This window comes from Perca flavescens, chromosome 13, assembly GCF_004354835.1.
Source record: "Perca flavescens isolate YP-PL-M2 chromosome 13, PFLA_1.0, whole genome shotgun sequence".
In the NCBI taxonomy this organism is placed as follows: Eukaryota; Metazoa; Chordata; class Actinopteri; order Perciformes; family Percidae; genus Perca; species Perca flavescens.
Window position 1 is genome coordinate 13,652,963 of NC_041343.1, and position 17,566 is coordinate 13,670,528.

A 17,566-nucleotide genomic window follows, 5' to 3' on the forward strand; every position below is an offset into this window, starting at 1 on the left:
TGCTGTTCATCAGGTGTTCTTTGCATCAGTGCGGTCTGGAGGCAGCAGCCAGGTGTACTTCATGACGTTGAACAGAAACTGCATCATGAATTGGTGAAGGAACAGCTGCTCTGGTCAGTGTGTGGAACCCAGCAGGGTTCGGAGAAGCAAGTGCATCCGAAATTCTCTCAAACGCATGCACACAAATGCCAACACTTCCCTCCCTTTCTCTCCAGCTCGCTCTCAGTCACGCACCCATGCTCCAAAGAGACACACACACACACACACACACACACACACACACACACACACACACACACACACACACACACACACACACACACACACACAAACGCACACTGTCATAGACAAACACACACATATACAACACAATCTTTCAATCCATTCCAGCTTACATGTATACTCCACAATTTCTACAGAGGCTCCGTGATAACATTATCTCTGGAATCAAATGTTAATACCATCTACAGTGTATTGATTTCTACTGTAAATATTCTTGTCTTGATTTCCTTTACTTGGTGGACCTGTGTTCAGTCGTAACTGATTAGTTCCTAATTCTAAAGTATGTTTAAAAAAACATTCCTGTGTGGTTCTACAGTACGTTTTTGAAGTAGGCATTATTCACCAATACTGTATGTTGAAATGAAGCTGTAAATAGGTAGCACCTGACACTTAGATCTGAATCATTTGCAGGTCTCTAATATAGCCTCCATTCGGTGTATTGCCACCGGCACACATGGACGTCAAATAATAAAATGCTGGAACGCACATCTGCAGTGGCTTGTGAATCCCCAATGTTTTGGGGCTCCCACAATTTCAGCGAGACTTAAAGGAAGGATTTAGTACAATAAAATATTACAAAGGGACATTAAAGTCAGGAAAAAGTAGCTTGTTGAAGTATTTTTAGTTTATGTATAGTAGACAGTAACCTGAGGCCAGCTTTCACTAACTTTTTCCGGCCTGAATGGCAAATGATGTTGCAACTCTTAATCACAGCAAGTAAGCCTTGAATGCTTCAAAAGCAAAAATAGATTTCGGTTTAAAAATTAATAAGTGATTAAAAAAAACAACAATCCGAAGTCTCGTAAATGTGCAGTACTCAGAATCAGTAATGTGAAATCTCCTGCTTTGCCTTTTTCCTTCTTCTATGGTTTAGGTGAATTTATTATTTGACTCATCAGGCTTGTATCTAAACTTCTCTGTTTTCATAGATTTACAAAATACAAAAAACTGTTATTTATATGTAGTGCTTCTGCATTGGTATTAGCCTACTGGTATACTTAATTTTACTGTAATTATATTGCCATTATATTGCAATATATGCTATTCTGTGGAGTCCTTGTTTGAAGAGGGGGGTTTGTATATTTGGGTGGTAGTGTTAGGGAGTACAATGACACCTTTGGAGGAGAGAGAGAGAAGGGAGACGGGATATTTGTCACATTGGAGAAACCTGAAAGGGGGGTGTCACTGAGATTATAGTGATTAAGGGAGATCATTTTCGTGGTCCTTTCACCCTCCTACCACAGTGATCTGCTCTGCTGTATTATATTTCAGTTCTTAGGCTATTTCGTTAGTGTGGATCTTTTTTGTGTGAAGTGTTTGTTCAGGGGATTGCAGTAGAACAGCTCTTAGTGTGGTACAGTTCATAAATTGTCTTAGGCCAGTGGAAAGATTTAATGTAGGGCGACTCTGCAATACCACAGAGGACTCCATCTCATCAGGCTCTTTGGAGAGGACAGCTGAACCACATGAGACTTAATATATGACTTAATATATTTTTATCTGTACACTCTGCCAAAGTTCACAGCATATTCTGCATGGGGGGTATAAATCAAGGCCAAATGGAATATTGCTTACATGGCGACTATAAAGATTTTACTCTTCCTACAGATCACTAACCAATATTCCTTTCTGTATATACATTCAAAACATCAGCCGACTTCGCCGTGTGTGTGTGTGTGTTTGAGCGTGTGTGTGTGTGTGTGTGTGTGTGTGTGTGTGCGTGTGTGCGTGCGTGTGTGTGTGTGCGTGTGTGCGTGGTATGAGACAGTGTTATCAGGAAGTAGCTTGGTGATTATCAGTCAGCAATGAGTAGGTCAAAACATGAATCAAGCTTTTTGTTTAGTACTTCAGTGTTCCAACAGGTGGATATTTTTAAAGTCAAGATGGTTTTTCGTCACTCAGATCATGCATCTTATCAGCATGGAGTTGTTAGTTCAAAAAGTTAGTTCATGTGCTTAGAAATAGAAGCTGACATGTTCATGTTAAAAGAGCGCAACTGTATTTTTTTTGTGCAAAACCTTTGGTTATTATGAAAGGAATATTGGCTAGTGATCAATGGGGTAGTCTGCTAAAAGTCGCTGAGAAGATATATTTCCTATAGGCAAAAGGAAAGCTATTAAGAATGCAGTATATGTTTAGGGCAGAGAGTTTAATCAAAGAGTATATGAATAGATCGTTAATTTTATGGTGAGACTATAAAACAAACTGTAAATGGGCATGGAAAGCACTTTCACTTCAGTAAACACACATTTACAAATATATCTTCAGCAGATACTTGGTGTGCATGTAAGCCATTAAAATAGAGTATATAGTACTGTATCAAAGTTGTGTTCCCCTTTTTATCCAATGTGTTTTTATTCTTGAATATCTGTCATGTGCCATGACTTACATTTCAGATGTCACAATTACAATCTATTAGGAGCTCTGGCACTTATGCTTTTTATGGTCAAATCATAATTTTTTATCAATCTGCCATGTTTACAGTTAAAGCAGTGCCTTGGATTTGGACAGTGAGAGATTTAAGGATTCCCCCCACCCCCCCACGCACACACACACTTGCGCACACACACTTGTCTCTCACACTTGTTTGAAATCTCATGAAGAAAAGGCATAACTATATTTTCTTTCTCAATATGGTGATTTATGTCCTGTGCCACTTAAAGCAACACTAGAGAACTTTTCCCGCTTTGGTCCCCCTACAGGTTGGAAGCGGAATTGTCCATTACATTACGTTATGCAAGTTTGCCAGATCGGGTAGCGGATCTGTAGTTCGAATGAACTGGACAATGTAATGTAATGGACAATTCCGAAGCGGGAAAGTTCTCTACTGTTTAAGTCAAATTCAGAGTATCCTATAGATGGACTTTAAATGCTTTTTTGGCACCGTGAATATTACCTAAAAACGATCAACAGACAATCCATTCAGAAAGACGCAATAACAAATAAATTAACACGTGTCCAATTAATCCAGTGTGACGTGTAAAGGATCTCCTCACAGAGGGAGCCAGCATAGTGAAAAGCCATACGTATGAAACGTGTTTGTAGAGTAAACTTAGTACCTGTGCACAGATCAAATTGTAACTTGTGTGTGCGATGTCTGCTCAGAAAATGTAGGTTCTTGCAGCAAAGATTAGAAAAGCACTTGTTCTTGAATGATGTTGGTTGTGTAATCTTGTAGTGGGGGACAGTAGCTTCATATATTCTGAGAAGCCTATTTTATAAAACATGTAAATTGGTCTATATTGAGAAATCAAAGTGAATGTACATCTATAAGACAGATTTGTATTTATATGAAACTGTGTATTGCTCTATTAGTCAAAGCACAATGTATTTTAAGGCAGAGAGGTCAAAGCTAGCATTGAGTGTTAACGGAGAGATGGAGTTCGTTTTTTCCTATTCACTCAGCAGTCGTCAAACTCGTCAGTATGTAATCAGTCTAAGTAGTTGGTTATAGTGAAACAGCCGTGTATGTGTAGACTGTCAATTACTGCAGCATTTCTGTTGAGTTATGTTATCTAGACATAAAATAATGTCTGTCTTCTTGTTACCAGAAGAGTCTCATGTGGCTTTGATTCAGACACTTGTGGTGACTCACAGATGGGTGTTGGATCTGGCCTCTGGTGTAAATTGCCTATGTGGGGTTGACAGGCTGTTAATGTGCTCAGGCGATGACGGGAAACATCACACAGGTGGTGCAGTGGTCATGTGACGGGCGTGATGGCCCTTGCATGAAGTTATTGGCTCTTGGCTATCAAAAAAGGCAGCATTTAGTAAGGGGAAAGTGCATCAATCAATTCATAATTGAGAATTCCAGAATACAGGCAAAAACAACTACTTCTAATCATCATTTCTTGACAACTTAAGTTTTATGCATTTTTGTCACCAGGTATGAAAGTCCATAAAGGGGAACTCCACTGATATTCACATCAAAGTCTGTTTACATGTCTTGGGGACTACTACTGCATATGTGGGAAAAAATGTAGTTTACAAAAAATCAGGTAAGCAATGATGGCACGTGAACAAATGCACAAACTTATGAAAATCAAAAGGAGCTGCGTGAATTGTGATAAATTACCTCAAGTGATGTCACTTGAGTCCGCGTCAGTTGGGGCTGAAGACTACACGTTTGAAAATGAAAACAATCTGGGAGGTGTGGAGTAAGAAAGAAGTGAACTTACCAGATCTCTGTAGCTGCTCCTCATCTCTGCATGAGGCTAGCGGCTCAAGGCTACATTAGCAACTACAAGCACAACACACCCGAATCTCCGACCAAACTGTTGCATTGTGGGTAATGTAGCCATCAGATTTTAACAAGGAAAAAAGAAATGTTTGGAATAAAGATGTTATGCATCGATTTTGATACTTTTTTTGTTTTACTTTCCATTGCGAGTCCAACCATGTTACAGAACTTCAATGCTAAATCGTTGGAGTACTCTTTGTGTTTCCCCAAACACTAAATACAGAGAGTAATGAGCTGACATTTCCCGTGCCATTTTGTTTGCAACATCTCAGGTGTTGCCTGGTAACATCAGTAAGTGCACTTACTAACAGATGAAGTTAAAAACAGACTGTGATGTGTACAATAGTTTGAGTTCTCCTTTTAAAACACAACTCCTGTTGCATAACATACAATTTACTTGGAATACTTAACTGTGTTTCTACCTCGGCTATGGTGTACAAGCTTAGTGAGGCACATCAAACTACTTGCAGTTGCAGATCATGTCTAACTAAAAATAATGCAAAACACAATACCATCATATTTATTTAATCATCTTTATTGTCTGATTTGTGCTGACTGTTTCTGGATAGCATTGCAAATAAAAACAGATGTTTATTTTAAGAAGACCCATATTTTACCAATAAAAGTGTTTCAATAGCAGTTTTTCTTAATAGATGAATATCTACATGTAGTTTTGGGTGAGGTAATACAGTACATTATCAACTAGATTGAGGCAGTCACTTCCAAATATTAATCTTAATTTAATGCAACAGAAATATGGGTATATAATGGGTTGTGGTTTGTAACACAGAGTAGTTCTGCTTGTTGATTTCCCTAAAAGCACCTTAAGGTGTAAAAGTGCTATTTTATTTTGTACCAATAGCCATTAAAAGAACCTCCCGGACTCCTCAGAGTCAGTGTCCGTCTGACCATGAGCGTGAACAGATTTGATTGCTGAATTCATTTAAACTCTGAACAAGTTTGGCATCAGAAAGAAAGCGGCACCACTGAGTTGTAGGTGGAGCGCTGAAGGTGTAGAACATCGTCTTGAGAGACTTCTCTCAGATGACATTTCTTTTTAATAAGCAATACAAGCATTTGAACAAATATACACCGTGGCTGTCCATCTGTGTGTGGCCTACAGAAAGCAATTCTTCAGTGGCCTTTGGCAGACTGAATGTAGGCTGGTTTGTGTGTTGCTTGTTACAGAAGTTGTTCTGTACTTTTACTTTTTTTGTAATCACTTGAAATAACTGCTTCTCTCTCAGTTTAACACAAGCACCTGTTGGGATGCTTGCTCTTATTTTGCTATAATGAAATCCCCGAAACTGCCTTCATGAACTCTGATATCAAAAGATAATATTCTATTGAGGCACTCCTCTCTCATAGCTTATATTTCTAATCAATAATGTGTGAATGGATTAGCAGCTGTAGCTCGGAGTGAGGCAGATCAAACTTGGGGAGCTCTAAAACAATATGGAGCTTTGGACAGAACTACAATATCTATTAATGTTTTTCAATAACTTTTTTCTTTCTTTTTTTTTTTTTAAAGACGGTAAACATCTTTGCAATGTTTTAGTGTGTGTGCGCGCGTCTGTGTTACTGTGTCTGAGAGGTTAACTCCAGATTGTATTTCATAGACTGATTAAATTTAAACTTTCAAAAGATTGTGTTGAATGAATTCATGTCTTAATACAGCATTGTTTGAAAAATTAAATACCTTAATCTCATTAGTCTTGTTTCTTTTTTTGTATTCTGAAAAAATTTCCATTATACAATTGATTTAAATTTATATTACTAAGATTTCTTTGAAGTATCATTACTGGGGGGCTAAGCTTTGACTCTCCAAAATAATGCTTTCCATACTTCTTGAAGGCCCTGGACACACACGCATTAGATCTTTGCTCAGGCTGACTGTGGTGCAGAGCTATGCTGGGATTACGTGAGGTCACTAGACTTCCTTGTGCTAATAAAAATTATAAAGTGTCACTTTTCCTGCCCTAACAGGAGCGACAAAGATAAGAGGAGAGTGAAGGAGATGTCAATCTTGCAGTGTGTACACGGAAGCCTTTTTCCAGGGGGAATAATTAAGATAACGTGTGGGTTTACCGTGGGTGTGCTGGGCCTTCAACAAAATACTGCAGTGACAATGTGAACTATATGTCAGTGTTTAACCACATGATGGTGCTAAAATCTGCTTGGACCAGTTGTTCCTGCCACTGAGTTTGTGTGATGTATATAAGACTACGTCACAGGAAACCCAGTTCAATATTCACAGGTATGCCATTCAATGGATTAAAATTATTATTGCCTAAAAGATTGTGTTTTTGTTGTTATTGAATAAACCCCTTTTCATCCTTAATTTGTGAATCTGAGATTCCAAGTAAGCTGCAGCAACCTCTGGTGGCTGAATGTAAAAACACGTCAATCCTGCAATAAAGCTAAATCTCTTCCTGTAGGACACATTTCAGTTTAACTTCAATCAGCAGATAAGGAAAACGCACAAAGTGAACTACCCTTTCCCGAACTTTTGGTCTGTTAAACAATGAGTAACGATGGGGAAAGGTATCCAACAACATTGCTGTGACCTTAGCACAGAGGACTTGTTTTTATCCCCATATTCAAGACGATATTTCATTGGTGATAGTGAAAGTCCAGGTTCTAGCCACACATTTCTAATTAAATACATTACTTAGTTTAATGTGGGGAACTACAACTTTGGAATCCTGTCAGGTGTTGGTGTATTTCCAACTTGCTATTATACTGGTTTAATTGTTTTGGTTTTAAATAGGATTTTTTTTTTAGATCACTAGAGGACAAACAGTCTTAATACAATTCAGCATGTAACATTTATTTTCAAAAATCAATCACTGAACATAATTTTTTGTGATAAATGTTTCATTGTCATTGTAAAATAAGGATATCAAACTAGAACTTGTACCTACTAAAATGTACCTATGCTATTTAGAAACCACACCATTGGTAATTTAACAGAATAGATCCAATGTATGTGTTGCCATTCAGTACCCAAACAATCATTTATAAGTCAAACTGCACCTAAATGCACCCTTATTTTCTGTTGAGTTGATGACTTTCCAAGTGTATAAATAAAAGAAATACACAACAACTGGCAGGAGAGGCTATTATTTATTAATATTATGTACAATTACACCATCGTAATGTCCAGATAATACATTGACAAAGTCAAAGTATGAATACTGGCTCCTGCTTTATTAAGATGTCTTATACAGTAATGCTTTTATTTTTTTTCACCCACCTTTTGAATCTCAGATCTTTTTTGTTAATTTAACTTCATCAATATTGTCTATTAATAATCCTTAAAGTGTATCTGAGGCACACAGGGAGAACATGAATAAAATAAGTGTAAAAAAGAAGAATAAAACAAAAACTTAAGAGCAGATGTACTGTATGTGGGGGGTTCATATCTATAAAAACAGTGACTATATAATGTTTTGCGCCAGATGAAAATAAGAATTGATATTTTCCCTGGACTCAGACGATCATCCTGTCTTTTTTTTCAGTGTTAATGGACTCCCATGATTCTCTTTCCACAACCATTCTTCCTTCTCATTAGCATCACAGAGATACATGTGGTACTGAGACAAAAATAGTACAGAAAAATTTGTCTGGAGTGCATTTTGGACTTCATTGTAAACAAAGACAGAATTGTCCAATAATGTCTTCTCCCCTGTTTAACTCGAGGAGCAATATCTCTCAGGAAAGTGTGTGTGTGTGTGTGTGTGTGTGTGTGTGTGTGTGTGTGTGTGTGTGTGAATGAGCGTGTTAGACGTGTTAAAAGGCTTCAGGTAATAGTGGCATTTGTGTTTTTTATTTGAGCAGCTGAACATCCAACTGTATTTTATCACATTTTTAAATTTTAAAGATTATATATATGTGTGTGTGTGTGTGTGTGTTTCTGTACTTAAATCAGCTGTGGGCATGTGTTTAGGGCTAGGTGTTTTAGGTGTGTCGTCATGTCCTGCATACTGTGTGTGTGTGTGTGTGTGTGTGTGTGTGTGTGTGTGTGTGTGTGTGTGTGTGTGTGTGTGTGTGTGTGTGTGTGTGTGTGTGTGTGTGTGTGTGTGTGTGTGTGTGTGTGTGTGTGTGTGAACTCATACCTAAGTCATATATATTATGTACAGTACAATGTTGCAATTTGTCTGTTGAATCTTACATACAGTGAATACAGGGTGCAAACTGTGTCCCAAGATGGGAGCGGTGTTTGTTGGAGGTGTGTGTGTGTGTGCGTATGTATGTGTGTGCGTGTTTGCTGTTTATGTGCATGGCTCAGTTCCAGATCTTAAGGAAGCTGTCCCAGGACCCGGTGCTCACCGCCATGCCGTCATCTGTCACACCCAGACAGCTCACACGATTGTCATGGCCGGCCAGGACCCCTGCAGGGGGGACAAGGACAGACAAAAGAAGACTTGTTACAGTAAAATGTTTTGCTCTGAAACATTTCAAAAACCGCACAGAACACAGCAAGCTTGTGTTTATTAGTGCTTTAACTTCCAACACAGGGTGTGCCCCTTGACCAAACATGTACTTTTTTTTTTTTTTTTTTTTTTTTTTAAAATAAGGCTTGACACGTGTGAATTCACTGGTAAATCTGGCACAGAGCTTTCTTTAAATGACTCATAAGTAAACTTAAAACTAGAAAAAACAAACATTGAACGTTAGTTCTGTAAATCCATATCCTGATGATTTTATGTTGCATTATGTAGGTTCAATATACACACAATTATGTGCATACCATGAAACATTATGGATTACTGTTTTTGTTATTTTGTTTAAGAGTTGGTTTTACTTTGAAGGGTACAAAAAAATAATGTTCCCTGATGTCTTACTGAGGTAACTCCACGATTAATATAACCCTCGCTTGAGCTTCAGGTTGAACCTTTTTAGACCTATTCTTTGACATCGCACCAATACACAGCTGTTTCAACCCACCTGCTCTGTCTCCCTTCATGGCGTCCCAGATGTTGCAGTTAAAGTCATCGTAACCAGCCAGCAGCAAACGGCCGGAGCGTGAGAAAGCCACGGAGGTGATGCCGCAAATGATGTTGTCGTGGCAGTAGAGGCTGAGCTCCTGGTCTGCACGCAGGTCAAACAGCCTGCATGTGGCGTCGTCTGAGCCTGTGGCGAAGGCGCTGCCATTGGGAAAGAACTGTGGAGGAAGCCAGGAAGATGGATGAGAAGCAGGAAGTGTGGGTACAGCTATATCAAGATACTCTTTAGAAGAGACGGCAAGCAAGTGATTCTGTGTAGGAGAAGAGTTCCCTACATGCCCTAATATGACAAACTGTGTTCTCATTGGCTACTGGTGTCTCTGCTCTTGGACTGAATCAGATCATTCTGAGAGATGATCATCATGTTTTAATACTGAATCAGTCTACCGGTCATCCATCAGATTTAACCTGTGTGGTGCATCAGTCCAGCCTCTGGCTCAGATGGAGTCTGGACTGATGCAGGATGTTCAGATATGGTGTTAATTGATAATCTTGTTAATCCTCTAGCATGCTCCGAGTTTAAATCCCCCCCAAAGCTGGAGACAAGACAGTGTGTGACGTCACTGAGACAAATCCTTGAGCTGCTCTGTTGATAATGTATTAGACGTACACGGGAAGGAAGAGCTGCCACTTAAGACCACTGCTGGGCTGATACCCAGTGGCAGACAATTGGAATGTCTAATTGATTAGGAGTTAATAGGCAGCACATTGTGTAGCAAACAGTTTATTTTCTATTTTGTTCTATCGCTGGTATATTTAGATCAGTTTTTGACAACTTGTAGTTTGGTCACAAGCCTCGGCACACTCACACAGATGGCGTTGATGTCCGACTCGTGGCCTGTGAAGGTCTGCCGGCACATGCTGTCCCTGATGTCCCACAGTTTGACCGAGGCGTCGCAGGCTCCCGACACAAAGGTGCGGAGGTCAGGCGACAGGGACAGACTCATGACGTCACCGCTGTGGCCTGAGAAAACAGTGGTCTGCTGACTCGTCTCGATGTCCCACAGTGCACTGGGGCAGAGAGCGCAGAGTTAGACACTGATCCGCTCAGGGAAACATGCACTGCACACTGTCTGTGTTTTGATCTCTGTAGGCTCACCATGTGGTGTCTCCGGAACTCGTGATGATTTGATTGTCATCAATAAAACGGCAGCAGGACAGGTAACCTGAGAGAACAGAGTACAGGTGAGTTTGTGTTGTGGAACTGAATGAAACTTAAAGGTGATCTGCACATATACACATTAAGGTGATAGTGGAGTGCCACTACTAGCGTCTATTGTAATACAATAAGCACAAAATAGAACTATTATTGTAACAGTACACTGAACAGTCCAAAACTTTAGGGTTTATGCGGAGAGGTGATGGGAATGCCATTTGCTGCATTCATATACATTTGTATCAATCTAGAAAATAGCAATTTATGATGGAAATGGTTATTGTGCTTTACGTGGCGTAGACATTGACACACCTGATACTTTATGATAATAACATTGTATTTGCATCTTTCCCACAAAAAAGTCTTTAAAGCCTCATCTTTTATTAGTGGTCTAGTGTCTTTTTATGACAATATAATATAATATAATATTAGAATATTAGATCTAAATTAATTGATTTTTATTAACCCAAAATAGCCAGAGAGTTACTAGTGCCTTCCGCCTTCCTCTCAGGCTTCATTCAGCCCCAAAAAAGAAGCAAATATCCACCAATTAAGTTTGGCGGACTGTGTGTAGCCTGAGAGGCAAAACTTAGGTAAAATGTCTACTGCTGCTCATGAAGCTTACTGCTGTGAACACACGATAGACATCTTGATAATAAGTCGCAGCCCATATTGCAAATTATGTACAGCAGCACAGTAGCTACAGTGTCACAAACCTGTCTCGCAGACCTAAGTTGATGTCTCAGCTCTTTAAGACGGCTCCGCCCTGCGATTAATTAACCACGTAAATGAAATCTTCATTGTTTAGGGGTTTGGGAGCAGAGCTTTCCCTCGAGGCAGGAGACTGCCTGCTGCACGCTCGCCTGAAACCTCTCACCAGTTTGACTCGTCAAAGTGGTTGAGAGTGTGATGTTCTCTCACCTGTGTGGCCAGGTAGCTCCCTGCTGACCCTGACGTTGCCCTCGCGAGTCTTCAAGCAGTAGATGGAGCAGACGTTGTCCAGGCCTCCGCAGGCCACGTAGTTCCCAGAGGGGGCGTACGCACAGGTCATCACCCAGGAGGAGCGCAGGGGGATGGCATGTATCTAGGAAGGTATTTGGAAGCAACGGACATTTTACTTTTGGAGTAGAAGGAAACCCAGTGCAAGCGCTCTTATAATAACAGCATAACAATGTGTATTAACACTGAAAATCTAATGCTAATGCAACCATAAATGTTAAAATAAGTTACTGCAATGGTTGCAAAGAAAGCGGTTATGAGTCAACCACACTCCTACAAGAGAAAGACTTTCCTCTACTTTCACTTCCAGTTCGGACAGAGGCCAAGTATGACTATTTATCCAGCTGATGAGGATCATTCAGCTGACTTTACCTTGTTAGTGGTGTAGCTGTCCCAGACGATCAGTTTTCCATCTTGAGAGGCACTAACCAGAAGCCTGTGGAGACAAACATTCATACATTTCATACCACATCCATCGATGGACGTCCAGTTCGGCTTAGTGTGTTTATTATCTGAATAAATGAATACTGTTGACTTTCGTTTGAAACAAACATCCCAGTCTTCCACAGTGACTTGTATACTTGTAATACAGGCAAAATGTTGAAAACTGAAAACTTTGGTTTTACCAAACATTTTAGAACGCACACATGTGCAATAACTTCACAACAGCTTTCGTGCTTTTTTGATTCCATAGTTCTGAACCTAAAACTGCTCCAAACAAATTTGAAAAGAGACATTTTTGGATGTTTTGGCTCAGTGTTTTTGAAAACTCAAAGATGTGATGAGTTTTGTGAAGCTGAATTTAGGCCCAGCAGTGCTTTGAGCTACATGCTAACATCAGAATGCTATCACAATGGCAATGCTAACTTGCTGATGTTAACGTTTACCATGCTCACCATCTTAGTTTAGCATGTTAGCATGCTAACATTTGCTAATCAGCACTAAACACACAGCACAGTGTAAACAGGCAAAGACCTATTTTAGGCCACCACTTTTCAGAACGGCTAGGTAGCCTGCACCAGCTTGGTAAGTTTGTTTGTTCCATAATTGAAATGTAATGTATTATCCCATGTGAAGTTGCTACTGTATGGAGCCAAAAATGTAATAGTGCACAGCACCTGCACAGTGAAATGCGTTTATCACAATCAAAGTCACCAACACAAAATGTTTGGTACAGTATAGACTCACTTTGAGTCAGTGCCCCAGTGCATGGCGTAGATCTTAGCAAGGTGGCCCCGGAGGGTACGTCGTGTCCGCATCTGAATCCGCCCCACAGGATCCAGACCAGCAGTTATCTAGTTTAATGAGGAGAGGTTAATCAAATAATTAGTTAATTAATAGTAAACGAAATTCACCCTTTTATTTTTATTGATAACTGTGAGCAATGGAAGGTTCGCCGGTGAAGCTTCTTGAGATTGTCACAATATTGTAAGCTATAATACACTGAAGACAAAATAAGCACAGGAACAGCTAATATGTCATGGTATATGAATGACTTAAGATGTAAAAATTAATTTATAAATAATGATATTAAAGTAATGTATAAAGCACAGCACAAAGAAATGGTAAACTACCATGGTTATACTTCCAGTGATCATGTGGGTGGAAATTGAGTATGAATTAATCTATTTTTTCCAATCTGTGAGTTACAAAACAAGTAGTGTAAGATTGAATTAAAAAAAGATTTTGAGCGACTGCTCTGCTTTTTCTATGTGTACTTAAAAACTCCCAGGTCTTTAAAACCAGTCAAGTTTCTCCCGTGACCTTTTTATTATGTTTCCATATCAATGGTCCCAAACACATGGTTATCACTAAAATAAAGCCCCCAAAAACATTTATAAACATGTATTTTAGCTATACCACCTGGGACATTCAGTGGCACTTACCTGTGTCAGGGTTGAATCTCCACATGCTTTCCTGGCATCCTGATAGACGTGGAATCATAGGATGAAAAAATAAGACATTACACAACATGTTAAATATATCAGCATTATCATCCTAAAGATGAAAACTGAACTATAAAAACATCTGGCTTACTCGAATCTGGTTCCTCAGTTGCTCGGCCTCCTGGCGAAGCTGCTCCAGCTCACTCATTTTGGATTTGTCAGGGTCGTCACCTGTTGGCCGTCGGGAAAACTTTAAATATCAGCCTCTGATTTACATGAAGTATAATCTCGTAATTGACTGCGGATGTATATTACTGAGGCCCATTGGGATTAGCACAGTTTCGTGTTTTCATAATCCAGTAATCCAGGAGTCCACTTTCATCAAAAATGGATAAATTAAGTCAAATAATTTACGTAAAATACTGTTTGTCCCTGATTTGGGAAAGAAATAATAAAATAAAAAAAATAAAAACATTTTAATCTCTAAGGATTACTGAACCCACACAGTGAGAATAAACCTTGTAATCTGTTTATGGCTGTGCAACCATGCCTGGTTTAATTGAGGAGAATAATCTGTAATGACTAAGCTGCTATCCAACAGCCAGCATCGCTACCAGGCTGAGCGAACACTCCCTTTAAAGCCGAGGGAACTTGACTATGCATTTACAGGTTGTGTATTAAGTCAAAACTTGTGCTAATGCTGAACACAGTCATCTTTTTGTCATCTGAGACACTGCGGTTCCTAAAAATTAACATAGTAGGAGATGTATAATTTAGCTATGGGCCAACTGGGGTCAAACACACTGTACAGCACATCATGCTTTCAGTAGGAAGCAGCATTTCCTGTTCCTGATAGAAGTACAGTTACACATTCAAATAGCTTCCCAAACAGGGAGCTTCTATTTGCATTTGTGAAGCAATTCAAATCCACAGCAAACATGCATACAGTGCACACTGCAAAGGAAGAGCAATTAGCTACAGTAGGTCACTGTTCCCTGGAGGGACCTGCGACCAGATGGATCACACGGCACTAATGGAAGCCAAAAGGGGTGCATCATGGGTCTCAGTCTCCTGGCACAGCTGCTCATTTAGCCAATGAGGAGGAGAAAAGCACAGTGCGTGTGTGTGTGTGTGTGTGTGTGTGGGGGGGGTGCATCAGAGATCAGGCCTAGATGGGTCCAGCCAGATGCTCGGATGGATGTTTTGTCGCCTGCGAGCATCGAGTGGAGGGCGAGCAGATTTGTGCTGAAGTCATGCCACTGGACAGTGGTAAAAAAAAGACACACATATCAGACGGACTCCACCTGTACTCATGCATGGCCTGGTAGCCAACAAGAGGCCATCTTCCTACATGATGATGCTGATGAGGACGGTGACGTTAGAATAAAGCATATTCTTAGTGCCTGAACATTTGAGGGAGTTTACTGGCCTTTTGAGAACACATTCAATAACACAAGGAGAGAGAAATTCAAAGAGCATGATGCCCAAGTGTGACTGGCCCCACCCCTTTTGGATGCACATCTGATGTGGAACGACACTAACATGGCATCTGCAACTGGAGCGGAGCGCAGAGTCCACAACCACAGCACGTTTGACAGAGTAAATGTTAATGTCAGAGAAACTGTGCGGCTCTGCTCACTCCCAGGTTTTAACACATGCAGGCCTGGCCTGGGAGCTCCGCACGGAAATAAAAGCCGCAGTAAAGAAAGAAGCGGATACAACGGGACAGATTCAAATATATAGGAAGACCACGATAAGCATTTTATTTCAGCGTCTGAAGCATTTAGAGATTCCTAGTGTATTTAAATAGGAAGACAGGCCCCATGAAGGCAGGCTGCATCACATATTGATCAGCACAGCGGCTGATGAAGGCCCTAACCACATCTTGTTTCAGATGCTGAGCTTCTAAAATGCGGATGTAGCTAAATTAATTTAGTCAAAATGATGCCACGAATAGGCACATCCTCACCAAGCCATCTTACACTCAATAGGCTGGCCTACAGCGGTTGTCACAGCGTTTGATAATGGGTGGCTACCTGTTAATTCCCCCGATGATTTTTTTCTGCCGTGGAAAAACCGAAAGCAACGTCCCCCAAAAAAGATTTAGCTATATGTCTTTTTCACTCATTAAAAAATAAGATCCACTTAAAGCTCCGTGTGTCACGATTAGGCTGTTTCCAAATCCTTCAGCGAACAGGCAAACGGAGGAGGGCTACACACATTTCCATTTCTCTGCTTTAGTGGAGCCTCCTGAAAAAGATGAAATCTGCTGCTGCTGCTGCTGTGCTGCCGTTTCCTCCTCGAAATGTTTTCCCCTTTTTTTTCACACCCGACCAGTTAACAAAAACATCTTTGTCCAATGCGACGTAAACAAACACAATTCAGCTCGGGTCCCCGGCCCGCATCAAGCACTGTCCATTACTATTCAGTCCGTTTTACTCCGATTCTGCTTTTCGTGACGTTATCCTCGTTTCCTTCCTCTCTCTGGCTTCCTCCTCCCTCTGCTGACACTTCATCAGGACAACCGCCTCCGAGCCAACAATGAATTAGGCTACTGAGTGCAAATCGGCCTCAAATAGAAAGTAATGGCATTAAAAAAAGCTTCTGGTTACAAGAAATCAACCCATCAATAGATCGACTGAGCGGGTTTTCTCCCAGTATTGTGAGAGGCGGCCCTCTCGGTCAGTTATCCACACGGTTCCTGTTTTTTTTCTTCTGAATATCATCATTCAGAAACAGGCAGCCAGATCACGCGGTGGGCGCTTGCAGAAGGATCCTCAAATCCGGGCATGAAGCATGTTTCAACCACACCCATCTCTTAATACTATAGTAAATCCCATACCCCCCCCACCCCCACCCTGATCAGACCACTCTGCAGGTTTGAGATCCTTTTCTCACATGCATGGACTCTTCAGTTTGATCTGTTCAGAGAGATAAAGAGTTGATCCTTTAGGTTTCTCAAGTGAGGGGTAGCCTAAATTGAATGTTTTGAATTATGATAACTTCATGTTTTGCAGGGTGCAGCACAATGAGGAAAGTAGGAAGCATGGCAGTATTCTGTCCATCCTCTCCACTTCGAATGGGAAATTTACAAAATAAAGATAATGCTTTTCCAGTGATTTTGGAGGTCAAAGGAAAAAGAAATGGGAGTATGAAGATTTCAACTGATGATTGGATAAGGGGACGTTTTGCAGTTGCTCTACTGAGACTGATTAGTGAATCTGGGGGCTCATTAAGATGTTGTATGGGCTATATCAAATACATTTGATTTGGATGTGATTCAAAAGTTCTCCCAATTTGTTTTATTTTATTAAACCTTTATTTAACCTGGAGTAAAGACTCATTGCTCATTCCAAATCTCTTTTTCAAGAGTGTCCTGTGTCAATATTCTATTGAAATCATTCATCACTGTAGTGTCCTGCGTTAATACATTAGTCATGTGAAACCAACTCATGGATTTGTCACAACAATCTGTATAATTTAAAGTAAAAAAATTATGTTTTGCTTTATTTTATTTTTTTTACTTCACTTGGATGTTTGCACTTCACTGTGCCAATCGTGGTCAAATATGCAATTTACAGTGTAAAGTGTGATGTGGAAACCTCCAGTGCACACACACACACACACACACACACACACACACACACACACACACACACACACACACACACACACACACACACACACACAGATTGGACTTTACAGTGAAGTGGGAGACATATTGTGTCCATTTTTTTTTGTAATGTTTGTCTATCTATCTATCTAAACTTAAAACAAAAAGTAAGGAAATTTGTGTTTGGTGGATTATTTCTCTGTCGTAAAAATGCTTTTTGGCAATAAATTGTATACCGTTGGAAAGCCTGTTTAGTTCCCTTTCAAATGGTGCCCCATTTGTAAGGAACATGCATTTGTGGGATGAGCAGCAGAGCTCAGTATGTGGGTTGCGCCCATGAAAAATTTGCTAAACAGCTTTTCTTTGCTGTTGCTATTGACT

At 40.1% G+C, this 17,566-nt stretch overlaps 2 protein-coding genes across 4 annotated transcripts in view; one reads left to right on the top strand and one right to left on the bottom strand.

The window, feature by feature from the left end:
* mink1 (misshapen-like kinase 1) overlaps positions 1-3,013 on the top strand; it is a 32,466-nt gene extending 29,453 nt beyond the window's left edge. For all 3 annotated transcript variants that reach the window (XM_028596277.1, XM_028596280.1, XM_028596278.1), the window contains one exon: positions 14-3,013. In XM_028596277.1, the coding sequence (XP_028452078.1) occupies positions 14-97 (84 nt within the window). In that variant the 3' untranslated portion in view covers positions 98-3,013. The remainder of the gene's footprint in view (positions 1-13) is intronic.
* A 5,568-nt stretch (positions 3,014-8,581) lies between these two features.
* gnb2 (guanine nucleotide binding protein (G protein), beta polypeptide 2) lies at positions 8,582-16,349 on the bottom strand. Its single transcript, XM_028595450.1, has 10 exons — positions 15,609-16,349; positions 13,724-13,803; positions 13,573-13,611; positions 12,875-12,981; positions 12,059-12,122; positions 11,609-11,771; positions 10,631-10,697; positions 10,341-10,542; positions 9,473-9,689; positions 8,582-8,916 (listed from the first exon to the last, which is right to left on the bottom strand). Exons 2-10 carry the CDS (start codon positions 13,778-13,780, stop codon positions 8,810-8,812), a joined length of 1,023 nt encoding a protein of 340 aa, XP_028451251.1. The 5' UTR covers positions 13,781-13,803; positions 15,609-16,349; the 3' UTR covers positions 8,582-8,809.
* Between the last annotated feature and the right edge of the window lie 1,217 nt (positions 16,350-17,566).

What these genes read in the sequence shown, in the direction of transcription:
- gnb2 (XM_028595450.1), bottom strand. Translation starts at nt 13,780, where the DNA reads ATGAGTGAGCTGGAGCAGCTTCGCCAGGAGGCCGAGCAACTGAGGAAC. An exon ending in CACTGGGGCACTGACTCAAA is followed by an intron (nt 12,123 to 12,874) that starts GTGAGTCTATAC and finishes TTGTCTCCACAG; the next exon opens with GCTTCTGGTTAGTGCCTCTC. An exon ending in ACAGCTACACCACTAACAAG is followed by an intron (nt 11,772 to 12,058) that starts GTAAAGTCAGCT and finishes ATACCTTCCTAG; the next exon opens with ATACATGCCATCCCCCTGCG.